Consider the following 27,683-nt stretch of genomic DNA (forward strand, 5'->3'; position numbering starts at 1 on the left):
AATATTTTAGTATACAGGTAGTCCTCAACTAACAACCACAATTGAGCCCAAAGTTTCTGTTGCTAAGCGAGATAGTTGTTAATTGAGTTTTGCCCCAATTTATGACCTTTCTTGCCACAGTTAAGTGAATCCATGCAATTAAGTTAATAACACAATTGTTAAGTGAATCTGCCTTCCCCATTGACTTTGCTTGTCAACAGGTTGCAAAAGGTGATCACATGGCCCCAGGACACTGCAATTGTCATACACATAAATCAGTTGCCAAGCACCTGAATTCTGAGCATGTGAGCATGGGATGCTGCAATGATCAAAAGTGTGAAAAACAGTCATAAGTTTCTTTTTCAGTGCTGTTGTAACTTTGAACGGTCACTAAACTAATGGTTGTAAATACGGACTACCTGTATTTAGCAAAATATTCTTCTAGCTCCATGCTAGCTGTAATTCCTCCTAAGAGAGAAGTCCAAGAACAGAAAATGGAAAGCACTACTGTGAATTGCGTTTCATTAATGAAACAGTGAACAAGTGAAAGTGAACAAGATGAAAATATTCTAATTGCCATCAGTATTTGTAATTATAGTGCTGGAGTTTCTTTCTGACAATGGAAGTATATTATATTCATATATATTTAAACAAGTAGAATCCATGCATAAGGATAGATATTTAGCAGTTAAAATCCAAGCTTATTGAAAGATAGGTGACATGGGTGGCATATACATTTAATAAATAAATAATGAATATTTCATTTCATCATACGTAAAACATTAAACTTACAGGCTAACTTTTGTTGTGACTGTTCTGGAAACGTCAAGGCATATATTTCTTGGCTTTGCTTCATCCAAATCAGAAGAAATTTGCCTTCCATTGCCTTCCACCTCATCATTTTTATGCTTGTCAGCCTGCAATATAACCCTGCCATCAGAACTTCTGACAGGGTGCAAATCCTCAGACTCTGTCCTCTCTTCAGAAGGCAATTGTGAGCTGCTATTGCTCACAATGCCTACAGGAGAAACTACAATGTTGTCATCAGAAGGCAATTCTTCTACTGAAGTACATTTGGATGTTGGATTACCATCCATTATGCCGTCACTCTGTCTTTTGGCGGAAGGATTTTTTCCAGGACTTTTTATGCCTATGGGTGATGGAGGACCGGCATCAGACTGATTCTTTTTAAAGGATTTCTTTTTATATGGGGATGAGGCTGGGCTCTGCTGCTTGCACTTCTCAAGCTCTGATTTAGTAAAACCCTTATGATTACTTCCAGACCTTATGTCGTTATTATTTGCAGGAGACATAATCTGTTGACAAGGTCTAACTTTTCTTTCAGAAGTGCTTATTTTTTCTGAAACCATATCAGAAGGGGTACCATCAAAACCAGGCTCCTCTTTCCCAGTATTTTCACTTGCGTTTCTATCCCCATTTGGCACATCACTGGAGCTCTGAGATTTTCTCCTCTTTCCAGATTTCCTAATTGCAGGTTTTTTATCCATTATGTCTGTGTTGCTACAATCGTCGTCTAATGCAACAGCTACTGGTTTATTCAAATTTTGTTGTTCAGCTCTACGAAGAAAAATATCCAGTGTCAATATTCTAGAAGGCTGGGGTTGCTCATCTTGCTTAGGTTCCACAAAAAACGGTTGATCCTTTGATTCTGCATATTCTGATTCTGCAAATGTAAGAGGCTCCACTAATTCCTTGTGATTTAATATGATTTGTTCTAGATTTTCATCAGATAGAGTAGATAAACTTTTAAAGAAATCTGGAGTCGTGTTTGTATCAGTGACAAGTTCGTTTTCTCCTTCCAGTGTCCCAAGTGTAAGATTGCTATCAAATAATGTATTTTTTATTGTTTCATTACTACTATGCCAATCAAGTGACAATTCACTGCCAGAAGAAAGTCCTTTAGTGTTCCATTCTGAAACAATGTCATTATATAAAGGTGTCAAATCCCTATTGTAGAGATAATCTTCTGAACTGTCAATAGTATCCTGGCTCTTTGACTGGTTCTGCTCATAAATCGAATCAGTAAGAGATTCCTCACTCTTAGATAGGTCATTTAGGTCCTCTATTTCTATGGATGCCAATGGGGCTAAATTCTTGTGAGGAGATTCAGGCCTTATAATTTTTATACTTGGCTTTGAAGATGTTTCTTGTGTATTCTTGGGATTTTTTCTCCTCCCTGTAGTAAAAAAATGTCCGAACTTTCCCAAAACTGCCTTCTTTTTTAATTCCTTTGAAGACTCTGAAGAGCGGGTTTTAGACTAGAAAAAATGGAAAGGAAGAAAGGAAGTGAGATTGTATAATCATAAAAACTTGCTTATTAAACATTTATTTATTAAGGAGCTATATCTGAAGTATTTGTTGAATGCTAGAATCTTCTTTGAAAATGGCGCCTTAACATGTAAAATATCGTATTTTGTAAAATGCATTAAGTGAAATCTTGTTGGGCAATCAAAGCACATGGCACACCTAGCCAACTTAAGTAGACCTTAAAATAGGCATGGAATAGCTCCGTACTTTATGGAGTGCACCAAAAATTCCCAGGACTGCAAATTATAATGAGAAGTCAGTAAATATCCCACAAGATAGCAAGGGCAAAACATTTCTGCACAGTTGATAAAAAAAACCCACGTGGACACGTCCTTACAGTTTGCAGAAAGTGACTTTGACTCAAAGCAAACTCTACTTTTTAATAATCCAGTTCTTTGATATCAGATTAAATGCCACCCCCTCCTCAGTTTAACAAGCTTACTTCCAAATAAGTTGAAGTAGTATTATAGTACTATAGTCTAAATTTCTTAAATAGATCTCTAAAACATTGTTTTATTAATAATAAATACCTTTTTGAACTTTCAGCAAAACAAAGAGAAACAGATGATGTTTGTATAGTTGTGACATTCTTAATAAGCATGTTTAGTAGACATTGTTTGGATCATTTTAGTGCATGTAGTAATTTTCAGGCCATCTTTTATTTTTAAGGTGTATTTGCATTGCTCACTAAGCCACAAATTAACCATAAATGTATTAGATTATTGGGCTGTGCAAACTAAACCCATGTAGTTAATGGCTTAACATGTACACAAAGAAATTAGGCTGAAGTTGGGCATGGGTAATTATGTCATCCAAATACAGCCAAACACTAAAGACAAAAACAAGAACTAGAATAAAATCTATTCCTTCTAAATCACCAAGACTGCTAATGTTGATTTGGTCCTCTGAATTTCTCCATTTCCCCCAATAATGAATTCCTATCTTACAGTCACAGCACAACACCCCAATTTGGACTGGGTGCCACAACACACTGACCCACAAGCAAACCAAATTGGATCGAGGCAGACAGCTATAAAAATGGAATGAATGAATGAATGGGTGAATGGATGGATGGATGGATGGATGGATGGATGGATGGATGGATGGATGGATGAACGAAGGCACTTCGGCGCAGCGGTGTTTGTGAATCCAACTCTTGGGAATGCACAATTCTGCCTTGATGGAAGCATTAAAATTCCCTGCAACTACAATAGAAGAGCCCCTTTCACGGAAAAAGCCAGAACCTCTTTCTCAAGTTTCCTTCCACGTGCTTCCTAAAGACACCTAAAGTCGCGGAGACAATAACTCTCCCCAAGTTCAAGTCACAGCTAGTGGCGCCGCGACTGAGCCAAAGCGGTCATTCGACCCGCTGTCTTCAACCAGCTCCTTCCAGCCCTGCGCATCTTCCGCGGTGGCCTCGCCTCCGAGGGACAAACGGGTTGGGCAGGCGCGTCCCCCGACCAGCACAAGCTCCCGGTCCTCCGTCACCCAGCCTTTCCCTATACTGTACTCGGGGAAGACCGAAGGGCAGATCGCTCTTTCGCCTCCCGAGATTTCTCCACAACTTCTCCCGCCCTGACGGGATCGACCTCCCCGACCCTTCGCCATGCCCGCTTCTTCCTCTGCGGATCGGCTACTCACTAAGCAGCTCGTCCCAGGCGCGAGTTCGACGGCCGCCTCCAAGCGACCTCCCGTCCGCAGGCAACTCCTGAGAAAAGAGCGCCAAGGCCGGCTCCCAGGAAGGCGCCAACTGCAGAGCAGCCAGCCGCACCCGCCCGACGGAGCGAGGCCCGCCTTCGCCTGCGGTATCAGCAGCTGCTGCCGCTCTACCTGGCACAGGTGGGACGGATAGAGGGCGGGCCGAATTCTGGGAAGGGAAAAATGTGGTGCGCAGAAGCTGGCGGGAAAAGGTTATTCGGGTACAGGCGTCTGAAGAATCAAAGCAAGCGGGTGGGGAAGACGGTGAGGAGAAATAAAACGCGGCTTACGAAACTGATTATGGAGGACGGTTTCCTCCCGCGAAACCCCAAACTCTGCTTCGAGTCTGGGTTTCGGAGCGGTCCCGCAAAGATTTAGAATGAAATCGGCTGATTTCTGGGTCCACATGACCTGCAGCATCTCTTTGAAAGTATTTCTTAAGAAGGGACAGGCCACTACATTAAAAAAAAAAAAAAAATCAAAAAATCACGACCCAGTGGGACAGCGAGTTTCTGCTTAATTTTGAGAATAATCGGCAGAGCACCAAATTAAAAATTGCCATTTTATGTATTAATCAAAGACGAAAGGATGAGGACAGAGGTTTATCATTTAAAAATGAACCTCCATTTCATGATATATATTCCGCCTGGGTAATTTAAAATCAGTTAAATTAACTTTCAGTTTTGTGAGAACCCAGCCAATTTTGCTTTAGTCAATAAATCATAAACCACAGCTTAGTGCAATGTGTGAACACAAGTGTGCATGCACAAAGTATAAATGTAGCAACAAGGCACAGAGAACCAATTATTTTAAGGTGCCTTGTAATCAGGCAGAGCTTTCCAGAAGAGAAAAGGGAAGGATGCCAACAAGCATAACAAAACTCACAAAAGATGTTATTCTTAAAAATGCTTCCACAAGCTTGAGCAATCTGAAATACTGCTGGTACACTGCCTATTCTCATCTATTCAGGACAGAAAAACCGCCTTAAGCAAAACTGACACTTTGATGGTATGGTAAAAAGCCAAGATTCTTCTTGCTTTTTTAAAAAAATAGTTATAGGTTATTTAATCAACAACCACATCTGAAGTTAACATGGTTATAAAACAAGACATGGTATAAAACATATATTTCAAAATAAATGTGGAGTGAACAGGATATGCTCATTAGCTAATAGTGTTTAGGGAGCTGTATTTGGTGAATGGTGAATCTTTACTCCTGTTCATCTTTGTGCCATTCAAGACAATGATCTGGAAGAAAATTATTTAGCCCATATTGATCCCTTCCACAACAATCTGATATATTATACTATAAATACAATTGTAATTTGTAAACAAATTCAAATAACACAGCCACTTAGTTTTTCTGCCTACGGAAAGAGCCAATGTTTTTGCTTACTCATTGAAACTTTCCATTCTACATTACTGTATGCAATTTAGAGTATACTTCCAGAGAAGAGTCAGTTAACAAGGATACACTATACACTGATTTGTCTAAATTTAGGCAAGACACTAAACTTTCATTTTCTAAAAATACCTTACTTTTTTTCCTTAATTTCTAAATGCAAGTACAATTCATTAATAGATAGACAGTGTTGTGGAGAAGGTACAATACAATACAATATATGTGCCAGACAGGTTCCACCCCTGTTGGTTTGAAATGCGAAAAGGGACATCATATAGTAAAAATTTTAGAGGCAGTATACTGGCTGATTTGCTTTTCCAATACAATACTAGTTTTGCTGATTTAAATGGCTAATAAAGGCAGTGGTTCAGGTGATCAAACAGCAGAATATGAAAATTAAGAAGGTGTACTATATATAATACTAACCACTTATTTTTCTTTTTAGCAACAAGCCATTGCATTAAAAAGATAGTAAATGTAAAAAGGTGTTCTACAACCAGATGCTGAAGTTCCCTTTTCCTAATTTGTATCAAGCTTCAAAACAGCTCAGCCTAAATAGGGACCTAAATTTTATTTGCCTCCTGTGGCTGGAAACAAGTTTTCAGTAATCCAAAGTTTTTCATGTTATTAAATCCAAGTTCTGAAATATTTCCTAGTAAACATGCCTAGGAACGCTAGCTTAGTCTGGCTTTAAGAATATATTATTACTTATCTTTAACTTCAGGTGTGTAAGAGCTGTATTAGTGAGGGCACTAGTTATTAAACCAAGCGAGAATAGGTTTAACACCCTACCATTCTTTAAGCCTTAGAAATATAAAGCTTCTTGCACTTTTCTATGTATAGTTTATTATTTCTATGAGATAATTAAATGCTCCCTTTGGTATATAGGCACCTTTCTGATCAGGTGCACACATGCAGTTCCTTATTCTAATTAATGAGCAGCCAACTTCATTTCTTCTCAGAAGATTAAGCACAACTCAGAAGAAATGAAGTTACAATACTTTCTGTACACATCTACATATTTTTTTCTTTATTACAAACGCTAATAAACTTAGAACAACTGCCTAGATTCTCCATAATTTTCTTTCAAGGCAGTTGCATACAGACCTCAAGATTTGTCAGCCCTTTGAGTTAGGCCACTTTAAGAAACATATTGCAGGGATTCCAGAAAAACTAGAATATTTTATTGTTGTAAGGCCAATGTCAACTCTAAAATCCTTTAACTATATAATTGATCTGCTGTACATGTAACTATTGGTTAAGTTTTTAGACAGTGTCATAAAATCTTCATAAAATGTATAGGAATCCTCATAACTTATTTGAATATAGTTTTTTTTAAAAATTTGCCCTTGAGTCAGTCTTGTTTCCTGACAACTGGCCGGACAAGTTCCTGAGTTTCCCTGGTGAGGTTTTTCAGACATGATTTGCCATTGACTGCTTCCTAGGACTCAGGATGAGTGATTGGCCTAAGGTTACTCAACTGGCTTTGTGCCTTAGGTGGGACTAGAATTCAGCTCTTCTAGTTTCTATGACGCCTTAACCACTACACCAACTGGCTTATTCATTGAGCATTCACTATTTTATTATTATCCCTATATATGATATGATAATTTATTTTATTACTTTAGTGAATAGCATTCTGTACTCCAACACTCAGGTAAGAAAACACAGCGACATCAGTAATGCAGATAAAACAAGCAAAATGTTTTTTATGAGATAGTAAATCCTGACACTCATTTGCAAGGATACTCAGTGTTACACTGTATTAACAACATAAAAAAAATGTGCATACCATATGTAATAGCTTGAATCCAGTACTCACCAAAGTTCTCCACTTTTAATATACCTGATTTCACCCAATGCATAGCAGGTGCATACCTATGTATCTGGGAAACTTGTGATCAGGTTTAGCTCTAACAAACTTATCACTGCCAGATCACGCTTGCACATTTCTCTTTATCTCCTGAGTCTGTCCACCCATATTGCTCGGTGAAACTATAATGAGAATCTACAACTTTCCTACCAAAGATTAGTTCAAAATGTGAAAAGTTTGGTTTTCCTGAAGTACTATATGTTAGGCAAACAGAAATGATTTTAACTTTGCATCCTAGTATTTGGGTTTTCTAACTGTGGTGAAAGAACAGTTAAGTTCTTACGTTTTAAAGTTGCATTACTTCTTTCTCTTAAACCATTAGTTTGTAGACAATATGCTGTGGTTTTTAATTGAATGATGCCATCACATTTTCATATACTGTACTTTGACAGGAAATTATTTCAACGACTTGAAGTAACTGCACATCAAATATCAAGCTGAAAAATAATCCTGTACAAATGCTTCCCACTAGAGCTTTCCCAGATGTCGAAATTACTATTATGGGCATTACTAATTCAGAAGATTTTGACAGCAAGGAGAGCAATCATGAACCTAAGACTGATCTGGTTGGTAATCATCAAGAGCAGTTGCTCCCACAGTCAGATGATGAGAACCAAGAACTGAAGTGCCTGCCCAGCCCTCAGGCACACCATACTCTACAGCAAGCAGAGCAAAGGTTTTCTGTGTTCAGTACTTTCTTGCCTAGGAAAGCCATTGCCAGCCCTGACTGGCCCCTGATGTACTTAAAAACTATTGTTACCCAACAAGATGTATTGGAAACAATTGCCCTCTCTGGATTTTGCACCTGAATTCCTCAAACACTTGCTTTCCAATTGGTCAATCTGAACCTGGACTGGTTGACAACCTACCCACAATGCTTATAGCTTTGGATGATGACTGAATAATGTTCCCACTTGCTGCTTTGGGCTCTTGATATGTGGAACTTGTTGCAGGCAAGCTCAGGCATAGCTGAAATATGTGTGCTTTTGCATACACGTTTTGATGCCATTGTCTATACTTGCTTTAACCAGTAGTAAAGTCTTAGCAAAGTAGCTCCTGTGATTGGCCTGCTGTGTATAGCTGCTTCCTCTGGATATCTAGTGAAATCTAGTGAAAAGCCAACTCTTCCTTTTATGCCAACCAGTGAATTTTGTGAACCAATTAATTACATCCATTTTTTCAGCTATTTTGTGCTTTTTTACTCACCAAATGGGTTAGGATTGAGCTATAGTTATCTTGGTAACTTTAGGTACTCAATCCATAATCAAGAATTTTGGACCAATTTTACATCCATGGCACATAAAAAAAGGTTGGACATGAGATTTTAACACTAGCAGCAGGCAAAAAAAAAAGAATGAAAAAGAAAAAGGAACAAGATTTATTTAAAGTCAAGATAAATCTTACCACTTTTCTGATTAACTTTGGGAAGGTACCAATAATATCCCCCTCTACTCTATAGATCCCATTGTTTTGAACAAGTTTCATTCAGTCTCCAATATTTCCTTTTTAAGGAAGTTGTTGAGATGGTTGCTGTAAGCATCAGGGAGCCCTAGAGGAAGCAGATTACTTGAACTCTTTGTAGCCATATTTCAGGCCTAGACAAGGGATTGAAAAGGCAATGACTGTTGTTGCGTATGGCCTCTAGTGGAATAAGGATAGTGCATTCATTGTTGGTCTTTTTGACCTCTCAACCACTGATGATATTTTTCTGGAACAACTTCAGGGGTTGGGAGTTGGCACAATTTTGTATCTTTATTGGTTTCTTCCAAGGTAGAATCCTTGGTGCTCCCTGAGTTGGGTTGTTTGCTTGTAGACATTTCATTACCAGACTAGGTAACATCTTCAGTACCAAGATTGGTTTCAGTCAGAATTGATAGGAATCGAACCCATACCTATTTTTCTACAGGATATTTGGTGCTCTCTACATTCCTATTTAACTTTAACATTTAACCACTGGGTGAAGTCATTCAATGGCATCATCAGTATGCTGATGATTCCCAATTGTGCATCTCTGGCCAATGTTGTTGTAGACATTCTGTCCTGGTGATTGCAGGCTGTTGGGTTCTGCAATGGCAAGAACAGGCTTATTCTTTTGCTTTTCAAGTTGGAGTGGCTCCTAATAAGGCTCTGATCGCAATGCAAAGAGTTGTTTGTCATCGTAAAGCCCTCCAGGGCTTGGATCTAGGTCAGTGATGGCTAACCTTTTTGCCATCGCGTGCCAGAAGCTGGAGGAGTGCGGGGTGGTCGCGCATGTGGGTGCCCACACCCATAATTCTATGCCCCCTGCCCCCCATGCATGTGTGCGCAACCTCCCAGGCTCCCCCTGCTTTTGGCATGTGATGGCCTGGTGGGCCTGTTTTTTACCCTCCCCAGGCTCCAGAGGCATTCTAGGAGCCTGGGGAGGGCAAAAACAGCCTTCCCCACCTCCCCGGAGGCACCTCCAGAGGCCGGAAACAGCCCGTTTGCCAACTTCCATTGGGCCCAGAAGGACCAAAAATCAGCTGGCCAGCGCACGCATGAGTGCTGGAGCTGAGCTAGGGCAACACTCGTGTGCCCACCAATATGGCTCTGTGTGCCACCTGTGGCACGTGTGCCATAGGTTCGCCATCCCAGATCTAGGTTATTTAAGAGACTGCTTTTCTCCAATTCTCTCCACCAGCCCCATGAGGTCTGGTAGGAGGGGTATATTTCAGGTTCACCTACTAAAGAATGTCATCAAGTGGCACTCAGGAAATCTACCTTTTGTGTCACTGCACTTGCCCTCTTAGAACATCATCACACCCCAAATATGGCTGGCTCCAATCCTGTTAGTTTTCAAAGGGTCTTAAAACTAGGCTGCTCTTTCAGGTATCAAGGTCAGGCAGGCATTATTTATTATTGTTTCTTTAACTTTGGTTAACCTTATTTTCTTTTGTTATGTTTATATCTTTACTTTTTATTGTTAAACTGATATTTTAAATGTTTTCACCACCCAGTGAAATCAACTGACCACTAATGTGTCAACTGTGTTCACTCCCCTATGCCCCACCATCAATAAAATAAATAAATAGGTTGTCTAATAACTGGTAAAGGCTTATGACTACTTTTCCTAACTATCTCACTCATAGGACAAGACTGACAAAAAGCAGTCTTGTAATATTTGGTATTACAGTACCATTTTCTATAAGTTTTCAGTCATTTCTTTTTTGTTTGATGTGCACAAGACTGGAAATCCCATACAATGAAGGGTACAAAGCATTTTTTCCATAATATATACCTCATATCACTTTAATTTTTCTATTCCTCTGACAATCTGACTACCAGATATTTTAATTTAAAGTAACTGAGGCATCCCTTTTACAATAACTTTGTCAATTAGGGTCATCTTTATTACCGTAGGAATAAATCACTGCCAGTATCTATGTTACTGCTTAATGTATGCTGACAAACTTTCAGTAGTTCTCTTAAGGGATCCTTAATTTCTTCAACTTTAGTGATGAGAAATCCACAATAACACTTTTTTTCAATTTAGGTGACACAACTTTTGTCATTTTCAATTTGTTTTTATAGGATTTACTCCACAATGGTCAGCCTTCTTTTCCACAAAACTAAGAACTTCTACCAATTTTCTTCTTTACCAACTGTTTTGCCTTTTCTCTTTTTTGATAGGATTGCTTGGGAAGGGGAATGACAACATGTCTATGCAGCTGATGCAAATTATATAATTGCCATTTCTGCTTTGACGAACATGTTATTTTGATATCAATGTGAATCTTTATAGATGTCTTTGATGTAGACTAAATTCAGTTAGAGTTATCAATTTGTTTTCATCAATTGTCTTCTTTCTCTCAAACAATGGAAATACTTGTTTTCCTTTATTAAGGACTTTTAATAAAGTAAGTAAGAGACACAGATGGCAAGTACTTAGGAATTTGGGTTCTATTTTCCAGGAGATAACCAAAAAGGTAGACAAAAGATTGCAGTGTGGGGGTTGGTGGGATTTGAGAATAACTTGAGATCATGACCTACTACTTTATTATTTAAAACTGGAAGTCAAAGGTCCATAAATCATGTCTGTATTTTAAAGAGGACTTGGTGGTATGTATCTGTTTACATGGATAATAAAACTGAGATGTTGCTGTGAAGGAGAACTGTAAACACCATCAAGCTATCTTCTCCCATTAAAAATATGAGAACAGAACACTGTATCTGCCTGATGCTAAGGAGCTGAGTTGTGGATGAAGCAAGAATTTCTGCCAATGGTAAAACAGCCCACCCACATTTCTGAATTGCTTCAGGATTGCAAATGGAAATACCACATTCTTGGCTAAACTAAATTAGTTTAGCTGCCAAATAGATAATGATGTAACAAGATTGTCCGTACATGACTTGGGACTAATACAAATAATTTCTAAGTGTAACTTTATATATGTATGTATGGGAATATATACTGTGTACTCTTATTTCTTCTTTACCTTTCTTATTTTATAACTTTGGGTATTCTTTGGGGTTGGGTTTTTTGGTATTGAGTTAATTAAAAATGTGAGAAATTTATATGGAAATGTGTATATTAAAACATTGGCAATAAATATGGAAAATGTATCAAATTTCTTTTAATTGCTTCTTGGAGGACTTTCTTGGATTAAAACACATTTCAACAAAAGCAAAAAAACTGATACCAGTAACACTGAAATTAAATGGGAAATGCAGTGGATATCGCACTTCTCTTCAAAAATCATTTTTTGTAAATCTAGGGAGAATGGGGCTATCAGATTTGTACTGCAAAAATCTAGACAACCACTAGTTAACAGCAAAAAATTATAATATATTTTCCTTGCCAACTAGTGATCATCTTGATTTGTGCATCCCAGATCTAGCAGTTCTACATAAAAACTAGTGACATTACCACATCTTTAGTTTTTGGGAAACCACAGACCAATCAGATTTACTGGTTACAAAAAGCAAAAGAAAAGTGACACTTTATTTCTGAATCAAAAGTATTTTGATATGATCTATAGTTTGTTACTCTCTATAACAAAAGGTTGCCTTATTTTCCTCAGAACAGTTTACTTCTAAGTAGGTCTGTTAATATTATTAGTTTTCTTTATTCCACTTTTATTTATATAACCCAGGGCAGTGAACACACCTGTCTTCTATTTTCCTCACAACAAAAGTTTATTTGTTAAGTACAGTAAGGAAACAAAATGAAGGTTGTGTTCATGAAAATAATGGAAAAAGGCTAAAAGATAGAGAATATCAACAAAAATTGTAAGACATTCCTGTTCTAATTTTGCCATACCTAAAAGCAAATACTTTGCAAACCATATTCTTCATCCCAATCTGTCAACTGCAAGCCTTACTTTTTTTTCTTTAATTAAAGAAAAACTACAGTCTTTATTCTGAAACATGACTGGAAAGATTTAACTTAGACAATAAATCTCAGATTAGAACAAAAAAGTTAAGAATGCTGCCTTACCATTGTGATGTTAGCTCTTTTCCACTTTTGGAAAACAGACAAGGATATAAGAGGTGAAGTCATGTGCAGACTAATGTAATACATCAACTACCTCTGTCCCTCCCACTCTTACGTTAACTTTTTGATTTTATGCTTAGGGAATCTCATAAAGAAAAGCATAGTTCAAAACAGTATGTTTTTTTAGTAGTCAGGCAATGGCATCCACTTCAGTTGAAAAATAGGTTAGTTTTTCTCTAACTCCTGATAACTGCAAATGTTTAAAAAACTAATCGTTTTGGAAAAAGCAACAGAAACATGTTTTGGAGAATAAGAGAGAAAACATGTAAAAGACGCCAAGTAACTAATGATCAGTTACTGTTAGGATTCCAAATCTATAAACAAATATATGAATAATATAAATATGTGGGCAGCTTAATCATACATATTTCAAAGCACTTTTTCAAAATTTACTAGAAGTATATACAAATTTGTTTTCATTTCTCCTAAACTATATTACTCAGAGGAGCATATAGTATTTGAAATATTAAACTAAACGTTAATCTAACTTTAAGACTGAGTGCAGCAGACATCAGTGTCGCTGCATAATTTTATTCACATTTCCATGAAAATATTAGCTGCAACTAAATATCGAAGTGCATACGTTTGTCAACTGATGTCTTGCTAGCTAGCATTATAAGAGCACAAAAATCAGTAATTCTATGTAGCATTTATAGAAGACCAAACAATCTTTTTTGCTGAAAATTTCACTAAAGCTCTATTTTTTAAAAAAAACACTTTTCACTTCATCAGGAAACTATTGGGAATGGACTCAGTGTTGCTACCGATAATTATTGGTCTTACATATCTGGTGTTGCAATTTTACATTATCTTCAATCTCTTTCTATAATTAAAAAGATCATGTTAATCATCTCGAAATGAGATGAAGAAATATGGTGATTTCATTATTGTTTTTGAATAGTAACTTTCCATCTTACTAGAAATGAGAAAGCTTATGATGAAGCTACTTTACATGAACTTGTTATCTTCCATAATATCTAAAATAAAAATAATCTTCCAAGTACCACACAGTTTTGATGGCAACAATAAAGATGTTTTCATCAACTGCATCAAGTCTACAGGTCTACAACAGTCTAGTTTAACTTGATAGCAATCTGCTGTCCATGTGCTAATTAAGCGCAGATAGGTTGGGCCAGATAATGCCATCTGCTGAGACCATAATATCTACCAAACACAAGCACAGGAGTGGCTGCAATGTTAAATCAGACTGATCAGACTGCATTCCATGACTAAGTTTTATTTTATAGGTAAATAACCCTAACCCTAACAACCAAAAGACATGATGACATACAGCCAAAAATGTAACTGGGCTAATAAAATCAGGAAAGACTATGCATAAATGTGATTAAATAAATGACATATATAGAAATTAAAATACACCTATAAAGTGTTAACATAGTACTAGCTCAGTCCTTTAATATATTGTTAAATTTAAACTATAGAGGCCATCTATTATTCCATGTTCTCAATTTTGATACAGTATATCCATTTCAGTACAATTATATTTATATGATATACAGGTAGTGTTCGACTTACAACAGTTCATTTACTGACCGTTCAAAATTACAACAGCCAAAGGTGGGCTTCACATACTGTAGCGTGTATACTGTAGTGCGTGTGTGTCCGCACATGGGTGCGGCATCACAAAACAAGGCAATTCATGTGCGCGCGCCATCCACATATGCATGCAACATCAAACACAGCAATTCACTTGCACGCGCCATCCACGCATGCATGCGGCATCAAAAACACAGCAATATAGGATGGGATTGCGCCCTGGCAGGTCCACCCGCAGGTCACCACTACTGGTTTGCCCGAACCAGTCCGAACTGGCTGAATACCACCTCTGACAACAGCACTGAAAAATGGGATTTATGACCACTTTTCACAGTTACGACCTTTGCAGCATCTCCATGATCATATGATCAAAATTCAGATGCTGAGCAACTGGTTCATATTTATGACTCCTGCTATGTCCCAAGATCATGTGATCCCCTTTTGCGGCCTTCTGACAAGTAAAGTCAATGGGGAAGCCAAATTCACTGAACAACCTGGTTACTAATTTACAAATTGCAGTGATTCACTTAAGAACTATGGCAAGAAAGGTCTAAAATGGAGCAAAACTCCCTTAACAAATGTAACATTTAACAACAGAAATTTTGGGCTCAGTTGTGGTTGTAAGTCAAGGACTAGCTATACTTAAGATTCTGTATATTTTGTTATTAGATAAATTAGAATATTTAGAGATAAGAAAAAAAAGGTGAATATTCTATCAATATTACTTACAGTTTCAGATATTAATGTTACAAACATGATGACTATTTGACTTTTTTCAAAGTCAAATATATTTAGAATAGAAATGAAGCAAGAACATATATCAAAGTATTTGTTTTATAATAAAAGAGCTGGTCTTAAATTAAATTGCTAGATATTAAAATCTCCATTATGTTGTTACATGAAGTGTGTACATGTGCAAATGTGGATATATATTAATAATAAAGGAATAAATGAAAACAATTTTAGCAAATTTGAATCCCTCCCTTTATTAAAAGTCTCACACATCTTTGAGTTTAAACATTCTTCATTTTAATAATAATTTGCACAAATTTAACATTAAGTAACTTTTGGAAAGTGGCTTAATTCAGTCTGATTTAAAACAGCTTAAAAATGGACAGCTTGAAAAAATGTTTATGCTTGATCTTGGCATTTTTCTCTTTTAATAACAAACATTTGATTAATTATGAAGATCTTTACCTTTCCATTTTTTATTTTATTTGGAAATGTATTACGTTTGAATCAAGTTCTTAGTTTTGAAATCCCCAATGTTTAGTATATATAAAATTTTTCAACAAGTAGTGCCTGATTTGTCTCCTCAAAGAAAAAAATATTGTTCTCTGACTGGTATTAGAAAGAAAAGAAAGGTTTTATTTCTTGTTCAACGAAGGACTGTATAATAGGAAAAGGAAAAGATTGGATACATGGAAGTCTCAACTGTTAGTGAATCCTTATTCTGAAATAATCATACATGCACCATTTACATTTAAGCTAAGTGTCATATGTTACAATTAATATGTATTAACACATTACACTACTCTGTTTCTGAAAGGCTATTTATCCCCTGAATGCTATTCTGGTGGGATAAGTTCTCTAATTCTTTTTATCAGGGACCAAAAAAAAAAAAGTGTTTCTCCCATTTACAATGCAGATTATGCAAGATTCAGTTGAATTAAGGTGAATAATTAATTAAATTAAATATCTCTTGAAGACATATATTTTAGAAAGAGATTCTTCCTAAGGCCTATATTGTAATTTATTAGAAATTTACTCTTGCCAAGAATCACAGTGTCAGCCTTAATCAGTTAATTGCCTCTTGCAGTGCAATCTTGACATTATCTGGACTGGATTGACAACATTCAGAACTTGTAATACCACTGTAAAATATTGATTTATTGCTTAAGAAACCCAAAACCACTTTTTATTCAACCGAAGAGGTTGAATGACATAATTAGTTATTTAAAATACTATCTTACCGTATTTTCCGGCGTATAAGACGACTTTTTAACACATGAAAATCTTCTCAAAAGTCAGGGGTCATCTTATACGCCGGGTGTCATTCTCCTGTAACCAGGCAGACCAGCCCGAAAGGCTCTGACGAGCCTTAAATGGCTCTGGCGATCGAAGCTCTGATGATCCCAGCTGCGTTGCCTGCTAATCAGGCAACGCAGCTGAGATCGCCAGAGCCATGTAAAGGAAAAAACTTTTTTTCTTTTACATGGCTCTGGCGATCCAAGCTCTGACGATCCCAGCTGAGTTGCCTGCTAATCAGGCAACGCAGCTGGGATCGCCAGAGCCATGTAAAAGGAAAAAAGTTTTCCCCCTCCAGCTTGCTTACCTTAGCTGCTAGTCGCAACACTTGCCTTGCTTCACTTGCCTGAATCCATTCCATCAGCAAGCCACTCCCTGCCTGCAATCAAGCAGGCAGGGAGTTGTAGACTTTAACTCCCAGAATTCCTCAGCCAGCAAAACAAAGCTGGCTGAGGAATTCTGGGAGTTGAAGTCTACAAGTCTTAAAGTTGCCAAGGTTGGAGACCCCTGTTCTATTGGGTAAGTTTTTTTTCCCCTTTGGGAGCTTTAAAAAAAATAGTTAATTGGGGGTTTTTTTAGTTGTTCTTTTTTAGACCTAGCCATTTAAAGTTTAGGAAGTTTTAAATTTAGCTGCTTTTATATAAAAATAAAAATAAAATAAAATAAAATAAAATAATATTTGTGCAGCTTTCTGAGATTTAGTGTGTTTCTGTAGTGTTTCACTCTAACTACACAAACACACAAAATCTCACAAAGCTGTATGTGGAATTTTTTTTTTTTAATTTGATTTATATGCCGCCCTTCTCCGGAGACTCAGGGCAGCTTACAGTGTGTTAAGCAATTTTGTGTGTGTAAAGTATGAAAGTTGTTTTTTTGGGGGGCTTTTTGTGGCTGTGTGAGGTTCCTGCTTGTTGCAGGGGCCATTTTAGTTCTAGCACAGCTGCTTTTACATTGTGGGTGAGCCAGTTGATGGTTTTTAATTTTTATTTGGTGTGCATTGGAAGAGGGGTAGTCTTATACGGCGAGTATAGCCCAAACCCTATATTTTAACAGGAAAAGTCGGGGGTCGTCTTATACGCCGGAAAATATGGTATATGTATTTACTCAGAAATCTTCTTGTATTTACAAGGATTTTCTGCTAAGAAAATGACTTCTTAGTCTTAATCTACAAATGCTGTATGTAAATTAATTTATGGAGATATTTTTATGCAGTTTTTAAAGAACCACACACACAGTGTAAGAAGAGAGGGAAAAGGTTTTTGTAGATGACCTGGCTCAGGAAGAAAGATTCAATATTCCTCCTTCAACCCTCAGTAAATATGAAATATTTACCTAATCAGGACTGCCTGTATCCCAACTTCTACAACAACCTCAATTAAAAGAGAAATTGCATGTTCTATATTTTATGCATTTTGCAATTTACACTGCATATCAATTCTGAAAATCCCATCCAAGATTAATTTTAGATTGTTATTACCTTATTCCCAAATAGATTTAAAACAGGACATTCTCTGATAAACTGTACACTGAATTTAAATATCAGTACAAACATTGGTTGCCATACTGTATGTAGTAAAGGAGTAGCTAGCATCTGAGGAATTTCAACATATAACTTGTTTGTTTTCAGATCTAATTAAAAAGGCATTTTAGTTTAATAATATAATAATTGTATTGCCAAGCTATTAGAATATGCTGATGCTATAGCAATTCTTCACGCTCAGCACTTTTCCCCCCAAAAAGAATTGTGAACTTTCTCTTACTAGAATGAATGAATGAATGGAAATGGGCAACCACATTGACAGAAAGTTGACAATTTAGTATGTTGATGGATAGGAAGTAAAAAAGGGGAATGGCTATAATATTGTGCATTGTTCGAAATAGTTTTTGTTGTTTTCTCAGATTAACCCTGTCTTCATCCCCTTTTACACAGTGGGTTACTTTTTTTGTTATTTTTTGCTGAAGAGTATCAGAATGGCTTGAAGGATGGGACACATCACTGTTATTAATATAGTTTGGAAAGTCCCTCCCAGCTCTGTTCTGATTGATTGATTGAATAAGTCCCTCTGTCTCTCTTACTGTAACACTGCACAGAACATTGCTTGAATGGAAATACTGAGTAGAGTTAGAATTAAGAGCTTCTTTAGTTCTTTATATAAAGTGTCTACTAAATCTACATATGCCGAGGGGGAGGGAAGAATCCATCCATCCATCCATTCCAAGAAATGCTTTTCCAGTCCTGGCAGAGACCGACAGACCAACCGACCAATAGTGAGTGATCCTGGGAGCTGTTATGCCATAATATCTGGAATGTCACATCTTTGCCCCTGAATTTGATGGGGATTCAAATATTAATGCTCAATTTGGTAGGTATGTCTGAATGGATGTACTTTTTATATATGTAAATAAACTTTACATCACATGCATTCAAATCTCCAGTGAACTGCTTTCATATCTAGTTATATAAATATTTATTTATACAAGTTTTTACTAAGATGAAGTAGAATGAACATGTGAAGCAATGCTTGTTGTCTGTTTTGATTACTGTAAAGGAATTTAGAGATGACCCAGAGGAAAGTATGAAACAACCACTAAGGGGGGATTTGAAGAAAATATTACATAGTGCAAAGACTGAAACAAGAGTAAGTAAGAAACTTGAAATCATTCTACCTTGATTTTGTTGACACACTTTTAACATTTTGATATTACAACCTACAACAATAAAGTAGCATTTCTGGAATCTCTGCAGTGTTTGTTTTTGACCTAATCTACCTTGAAGAGTTGACAATTATGTGTCACTTTTCAGCATAACATTTTAGAGTGTCACAGGTTACACACCATTCAGTCACCAAAAATGATAGAACATGAAAGAGAAATAGAAGCATGAAACAATGAAACTGTCTAAGGCTTAACATAGCATTATAAGAGTAACCATTCACTATGAAGAAATTCCTGGGCATATTTTAAAGTACTATAAAAACTTTGAAAATGACTAACAATAACAAATTAGGCTTATGAAAGATTTTCCAAGAAAGATATGCTAGATAAGATGCAGCAGTTAAGAAAGCTCCTTCCAGTTACCACCTGTTAATCTCAGATGTGAAGATTATCCACTATTTCAGACAAAAATCTGAAGCCAAATAAATGGAAAAATACAGCAACAAAGCATTTAATAAGATTTTAATCAGAGAGTAATACAATACAAACCCCAAATCTTCTGATTTTTTTCCTTTTTACCAATTGTTTCTTCTAGAAAGCATGTTGGTAACAATGAAAATGCAACTTTTCTTTTTTCATCTAATGTTCTTAACGTATGAGTTTGGGCACATTCAACTTTGCCTTTCAAACTGAGGACTTTTATGACTGGGAAGTTCTTTGAATTGATAATAAGGTTTGGGTATGTGGTTATTTGACCAATCATTACTTATAGTTTTTCCAAATAACATATTTGTCTGAATTATCCAGCTTCATTATGGTATCCAATTTTAAATATAAGTAAATTATTTTTAATTAGACTTATATGGAATGCCTATGCTTAGGAATAGATGGATGGATACACTCTACCCGTCCTATACAGTCTAACTAGAGACACATGTTGTGTGTACCATCGGCCAAGGAGTGTCAGCTGATGGATCCTTAAGCATGATATTCATCTGCCATGATATTCACCCTCTGGAATATCACCCCTTCTGAGATTAGGCTGACCCCTACTGTGCTGACCTTTCATTTATTTTAGAATTGTATGTATGTTTTACTTATTTTAAAATTGTGCATTCTTTTTTTCTAAGTTTATTATTACTTGGAACAAATCCTTTATAAATAAATGTATAAATCTGAGAGGGAATGAAGCATTTCTTTTTTATTATTTGTTTATAAAATTTTAGAAACTTTAGGAAAGTTTCTAGTTTTTTCTTTATATTTACTATAAGCAGGGGTGGTATTCACTTACCTTCACTACCGGTTTGCAAATGTGAGCGCTCGTTCTTTCTATAGATTTTTAAAAACAAATTTAGCTTTATTATATCAACTCCTGTGAAATGAAGCAGGTCTACAAATGTTTTCATTATGCCATTGGTATCGCAATTCCCCAGACTCACAACTATTATTGTTATTTTGTCCTTAAAGTTATTGCTTGGATTTGCTCATTCTCTAAAATTATATCATTTTATTATTGTACTGTAATCATGGTCTAGATATCGTAAAGTGAAGTCTTTAGCTAAGAATATCTTTGTATCAGCTTATATGAATGTAAATAATGAATGCATGGCCTGCCTTTGAAAATATTTGAAAATTATTATTGATGCACCTATTAAATGAAACAGGGCAACTTGATTATATTAACTGCTTTCCAGTTCATTTACATGTCTATATCAAAATAATGATTAGAATCTTGAAAGGAGGGGCAGTTCAACAAGCAGATGTTGTTGATCTACATTTTTTAGCATTCTTCATTAGAGATCTTGCTGGTTGAGAGTTGCATCAATATCTTGGAGTTTAGCAATAGGTGGAGGATCACAGGTTCCTCAATCTTACTTTAAAATCTGGAATAATTTTGGATTTAGTCTTGATATTGACTTTTCCTGACCACACTGAGTTAAGCTTTTGGAATTTCTTTAAAGCCCTATTTTATGTGCCATTGCCAATAAAGTTAGATGAAGAACTCCTATGGAGAGGGACATCTCAATTGTAGTTCTTTCTTTTTCTCAATTGTATCAATCTTCTTTCTAAGAAGAAAAACCACTTAAACACCATGCCCCCCCATTTCTAAAGTGTACAGCTGGTCAGAAAAATCCCCATCAGTTTCCACCCGAAGTTATCCACAAACTCATTCAACACTATTTTGATGCCAAGCACAGGTCTAAGATCTGACTAAAAGAGACCTCAGGGCTCTAACGCCTCAGTATAATCATATTCTCAACAACTTTATCTAAAAATGAATTTTGGAGACAGGACAGAAATTGTCCAATATGGACAATCTCTTGAAGGCTTCTTTATAAGGGGCCAAACTACTGCCTCCTTAAGCATTGGCAGGACTGCCTCATCTCAAGGCTGATTTCACAATTGTATGTCACCCGTCAGGAAACCTACCTAATTAGTTGATAACCCAAGAAACTTATATACTTTCTCAAGATGAATAGGATCAAATTCCCAGGTAGCCAAGCAAGAACAGGTCTCAGTCAATTCCATGGACCTGCCTCATGATCAAACTCAAGTTTTGAGTGAATTCAAATTATCTGATAGATGCCTAGGATATAATCTTCACAGTGGTCCTACAAGTGAATCTCTACTTTTGCCTTGTCGAGGAGGAACCAAGTCGCTCAAATGGCTCTCTTGGATGCAATAAAAGTGAAAATATACTGATGTTTTCAGTGCTGCTCTTACTGCCATAAAGTATGCCTTTAAACAGTTTGGCTCGTGCTTAATTAGATTCACTCTTTGTTGGTTCTCCAGAACCACTATAAGTGTCTCTTCTCCATTTTACCTCCCTCATCTCTTTTGTAAAACAAGGAAAGCCCTGAGAGCAGAGAAAAACCACAAAGACGTGATCCAAAACCTCTGTTGTCTTATCATTGGAAGCAGTAACTAAAGTTTTAGTTGCACAATGCATGAGGCCTTCAGGAACAATCTCAAGCTCCTGCTGAAACTCAGTTGAGTCCTGCAGGTGGCTGGGCTCACCTCGAACAGGGAAAGGTTCATCAAGTAGTTTGCTTATATCTTTTTGAGAATTAGGAAATATTTTTCATTTACTCTTCAAATAAAAAATGTGCAACATCTAAAAATAATTACAAATATTGATTTCAAAGCGACATTCCTTAAGTATGAAAGAGACAATGCCTCCTTTAAGAGTCTTTTCCCATTGTGAAGTTAAAATGTGATCCACTATCTTTGAGTTGGCAAAAACTATCAACATGGAATTTGTTGCCAACAGCTCCAAATCCTTGTCCTGTTTTTGCTTTCTCTCTCCTGATTTGCTGCTGAATGATGCCATTCTGATCATTCATATATAGTGCATGATATGCAAATTTACCAGTTGAACACTCCATTGTTGTTCTTCAGCATATTACCAGATGATGGGAAAGACATCTGCCAATCATGACATTGTAGCAGGAATGAGGTTAGTCTAATTGCATAGAGTTCCATCCATCAGCTCTAGATTTCTTGTGCATTTGCTTCTGTGCCTCAACTTGTCACAATTGGAATTAAATAAAGCATTTTTATAAAACCATTGTTTGGATTCACAAATGGATTTGAATCACAAGCAGCAGGTTTATTTAAGATCTCAAAACCTTTTTCATTTTCCTTATTTTGTGTGCGTGGTTATGTGTGTGTGTGTGTGTGTGTGTGTGTGTGTGTGTGTGTGTGAAAGAGAGAGGGAGAGGGGAAAGAGAGAGAGAGAGAAATTCCATCAATCAACTATTATGCCATTTCTGCCTCATCTTACACCACTTACAATAATGCTTGTATTGTTTAGTCTAGTATTATTGTGCAATTCTTATGAACCATCACTTTCTACCATTCTATAAAATGGAGTGATGGAATGTAAGTTTGACTCAGAGACCGGGGATGCAAACATAGAAAAATAGATTTCAAGACTCTTAGCAACTCCTGTTGTTAGCCGTACAAAACAAGATGAGAAACGAACACTGCAAAGTGTTACTTGTATTAGGATTGGCTATAGTAACAGAATCTTACAAGTCTGACTGTGCTTCCTGTGCTTTTATATATTGTGTGAATTAGGATGTTGCCTGCCTAATCTTGCCTACCTTGAAAGGCTGGCAAATAATGATATCCACATGTGATATTGTGCTATACAGGTAATCTTCAATTTACAACAGTTCATTTAGTGACCATTCAAGGATACAACGGCAATGAAAAAAGTGACCTATGACTGTTTTTTACAGTTACAACCTGGGCAGCATCCCCATGGTCACATGATCAAAATTCAGATGCTTGGCAACTGGTTCATACTTATGACCGTTGCTTTGTTCCAGGGTGATGCAATCCCCTTTTGAGACCTTCTAACCAGCAAACTCAATGGGAAGCCAGATTCACTTAACAACCGGGTAACTAACTTTTCAACAGCAGTGATTCACTTAACAACTGTGGCAAGAAAGACTGTAACATGGGGGCAAAACTCACTTAACAAACGTCTCATCAACAGAAATGTTGGGCTCAATTGTTGTAAGTTGAGGACTACCTGTATAGAAAGAACTGCCCTTGTTGCAAGAAACCATCTGCAAATAGTCAGCACAAGACCACTGCTTTGCAGATCTAAAGGAATCAGAGAGGAAGAAGCATCCACACATCAGCCTAAAATAGCAAGACACACCCATTATGGTCACCTAACTTCATGCCTGCGTAAGGTAACAAATTTTGCATACTAGCAGATATTATTGAATGCTGCTCTTAGAGGAAAAACACTATTTAAACACCAATGCAACTAAAAATGACTTAAGCTTTTCTCACTGATAGGGTGGAGTTGAGATGAAGGCCATGACTCAAACATGCCCTGGGAAAAAAAGTATTGCAAGAGCCCGACGAGCTATAATTAGGGTATCATCTAAAATGGTTGTAACTACTTGTATTAAAAGTGCTATTAAAATACATTTCAATTAGAACCATTTAATAAAATGCTGTTCTTGGTCAAACAAAATAAGCACTGCAATACCAAATAATATGATTTTAATGCAGGCTATCACATTAGTATGTGACATGATATGTAACAAACCAGTACCACACCTATTGTACATCCTGTGGATAAATGAAACTCAGTAGAATGGAAAATTGTGCTGAAAATAGTTTTGCTTTCCTAAACTAGAATCTCATTAATAAGGAAGAACTTACAGTAAGTACAGAAGCATCTTAAAGTATATTAAAGCTACTAACAAAATTGATCTCATCTCATAATGATACATGAGAAGACTAAATATGCTGTTTGCAACAAAATGAGACACCCTACAAGTTCTTGTATTAAAATAATGCTTAAATGTATATCTTAAATGCATAGCTTGCTTAATGTTATTTGTTTGTTGCAAAGTCGTGTCCGACCCATCGCAACCCCATGGACAACTTTGCTTAATGTTATACCTTTACTTAAATGTATAGCAATGCTTAATGTATAATAATGTAATATAATTATCAATTCATAAACCTAATATAATATTTCAACTCACAAATCAAAGATAATGTATAATAATGTAATGGGAGGCATAACGTTTACATCAAGGGTGAAATCCATCAGGTTCTGACAGGTTCTGGAGAACTGTTAGTGGAAATTTTGAGTAGTTCGTAGAACTGGCAAATACCACCTCTGGCTGTCCCCAGAATGGGGTGGGAATGGAGATTTTTCAATATCCTTCCCTCAGGAGTGGGGAGGGAATGGGGATTTTGCAATATCCTTCCCCTGGAGTGCGGTGGGAATGGAGATTTTGCAGTATCCTTCCCCTGCCATGCCCACCAAGCCACGCCCACCAAGCCACACCACGCCCACCAAGCCATGCTTACAGAACCGGTAGTAAAAAAATTTGAATACATGTAAACACTGGTTTACATGTATAGTAAAGTAGATGATATAAACAATAATTTAGAAGAATTAACCATGTTATTAAAAGCTAGAAAACTTTACCGCTAAATCATTCTGAATCATTTCTAGAATTATAATTGTCAGTCCATCCGAGTAATGCTTGAGTTTTAAGACCATTATAAGAAGTCTTGATACCTCTCAACACAAGAAGCAATTCTTTCTGGCAATCTTGGTTACCTTTAGAAAAACAGTCTGCTACCCAACCAGCTTTTTTGCTCACTCGTAAATGACAAGATGTGAATTGTAATTAATGCTCGATGTCATCTCCAAATGTGGAAGTTTGGGAGTGTCCTTGCAGTCATGTGATCAAAATTCAGACACTTGGCAGCATGTTTGCACAGGGTGCTGCAAACCACCTAAGTCATCCATGAAGGTGATTTCCTTGTGAAACGTGGGATGATGGCTTCATGCGGCCAGCAGTTGCCTAGTTGGCTAGGCAGCAGCAGGAGCAAGAAGTCAGTGAAGATCAGCTGAAGTGCCAAGAATTTTAGAGTGCAGAGTATCAAGGGTGGCTGGGACTAGGCTGGGATGGTTGAGGTTTTCCAGGGTGGCTATGGCATTGCACCGCACAATTTGGGCAGCTGGGGCTCCTCAGGTCACTGTACCTTTGCACCATGCTGCTGGGGCATCCAGGGACACTTTAGCTTTGCATTGTGCTGCTGGGGTGGCTGGGGCTTTCTGGGCACTGTGGCTTTCTGCTGTACTGCTGGGATGGCTGAAATTTCCAAGGGTGCCTGCAGTTTTGCGCTGCGCTGTGGTTCAAGGGTTTCTTGCAGTCCCAGATCTGTGGCGCATCAACAGGCCTCTGATCTGCAGTGTGACAAGCAGTTCCAAAGATACTCAGTTCTGAGGTGACTTACTGCCCTGCAAGGCAGGGTGCAGGGTAACCAAAAGGGTAGAGATGGGGGAGTAGATAGATGAGGGAGAGTTTAAGATGAGGCACCTCATGAAAACTTGAGTCTTGAGGGACCAAGCCCGGAATTGGGGTGGGGTAGGTCCTCAACTAATGATTGATGGAATTTGATTAACAACGGCAATGGGGATTGCTGTGAGCGATGTGATCATGTGACATAACATTTTACAACTGCATTATTTAGTAATGGAAATTCTGGTCCCAATTGTGGTTATAAGTCAAGGACTACCTATAAGTATATCATCATTAAATATACTACCTTCAGCTTTACCTATTTTTATATTACTGAAATGCACAAATGATCTCCACAGAATTTCTGGAAAATTGATACAAAGACCTGATGAAAGTTCAGTATACATAAAAAGAAAGCTAGATAGTAGACCGAAATAAAGTATAGCCAGAAGGACATTGCACCCAATAAATGCACTGCCACAAAGGACTTGCATTTTCTAGTAAGCCTGCCTTAGGCTGTTGAATTCAGAAGAAGATTATAATTTATTATGCACTGCTTATATTTTAAAATTCAGTTTTGAGATTCTTGGAAATATACAGGGATGAGATTGGAACAGTATAGAAATTATGTTAATAACTAAATACATAAAATAAGTCCTATGCTATGCTCATCTTCTGCTAGATTCAATGTTTAGCTAGCTCTGGATTGAAATATGAGAAGTACATTAGTCTGACCACCTTGGGAAGTCACTCATCCATCCAGAATCATAACACTGGGAAGAATCCTGGAACTCTTGGCATACCACCAGGAGATCGTACAAAATATTGATGTCATGGGCAGGTGAAATAAAAAAGAACAATGACAGGAATAGGGCAAAATTAAAGGAAGTTTACATTTTGTTTGTTTAAGGAGGTAAACATTTATTACATCAAAAAGCAAGGATGTGACGACTGCATATTTCATTGCATTTTTTGGAAAACCGAAAGTTGTCTTGATTTGGTTTGCCAACAAAAGAAAACATTGTGCATCACTGTTCATTATGAACCATAAAGATTGCACAAATAGTTTTCAATATCTGATATTTTGAACAGAAAAAGAAGTGACACAAATACTATAGTTTTTAAACAAAGAATGCAGTATATTACAATATGTAAATTAATTGTGTAGAATTATTGCCTTGGAATTTTAGGTTCTGATGTTTCATTAGGCATTTAAAATATAGAAAAGATACACACAAAGTCTCGATCAATGTTTTATAGCAAGTCACAATTTTTTTAATTTATTTTTTTAAAAAACCCAAAATATCCAAAATGTACTGTAGATTTATAGTACAGTACATTTTGGATATTTTGGTATTGGAGAAGACTCCTGAGAATACTGTGGAGAGCCAAGAAAACAAACCAATGGATCATGAAACAAATCAACCAGAGTTCTCACTTGAGGCACAAATGACCAGACTCAAACTTTCCTATTTCAGACTCATTGTGCAAAGACTAAGCTCTCCTCAAATTGTTCTAATGCTGAGAAAGCTGGAAGGAAAGAGAAGAAAATGAAGAGTAGCTTAGTGGATGGACTCAGTTAAAGTGACAATAAGTACAATGTTGGAAGATCTGAAAGACCAGTTTACAAATAGTTCACTATGGAGAAAATCAATCTATGTGGTTGTTAGGAATTGAAAACGACTCGGTGGCTCATAATCAACCAATCAAATTGATGATCGTGTAAATTGTGTTATAATAAATTAAATACAGATAAGTCAAAAATTTCCTTCTGCATGAAAAACAAAGAAACAGAAAATATATTTGCTATCCAACCAAGTGTTCTGAAGGGAAAGTCCATCTTTAAAGTCTTTTCCAATTA

General features: G+C 36.8%; 1 protein-coding gene across 1 annotated transcript in view; it reads right to left on the reverse strand.

Annotated features, from left to right (window-relative positions):
• Positions 1-27,683, reverse strand: part of CRYBG1 (crystallin beta-gamma domain containing 1) — a 102,337-nt gene that overhangs the window by 37,947 nt on the left and 36,707 nt on the right. The window contains exon 3 of the mRNA XM_070953671.1: positions 772-2,258. Within this exon, the coding sequence (XP_070809772.1) occupies positions 772-2,258 (1,487 nt within the window). The remainder of the gene's footprint in view (positions 1-771; positions 2,259-27,683) is intronic.

This window comes from Pituophis catenifer, unplaced genomic scaffold, assembly GCF_029215685.1.
Source record: "Pituophis catenifer annectens isolate HBS135680 unplaced genomic scaffold, rPitCat1.0.hap2 SCAF_1, whole genome shotgun sequence".
In the NCBI taxonomy this organism is placed as follows: domain Eukaryota; kingdom Metazoa; phylum Chordata; class Lepidosauria; order Squamata; family Colubridae; genus Pituophis; species Pituophis catenifer.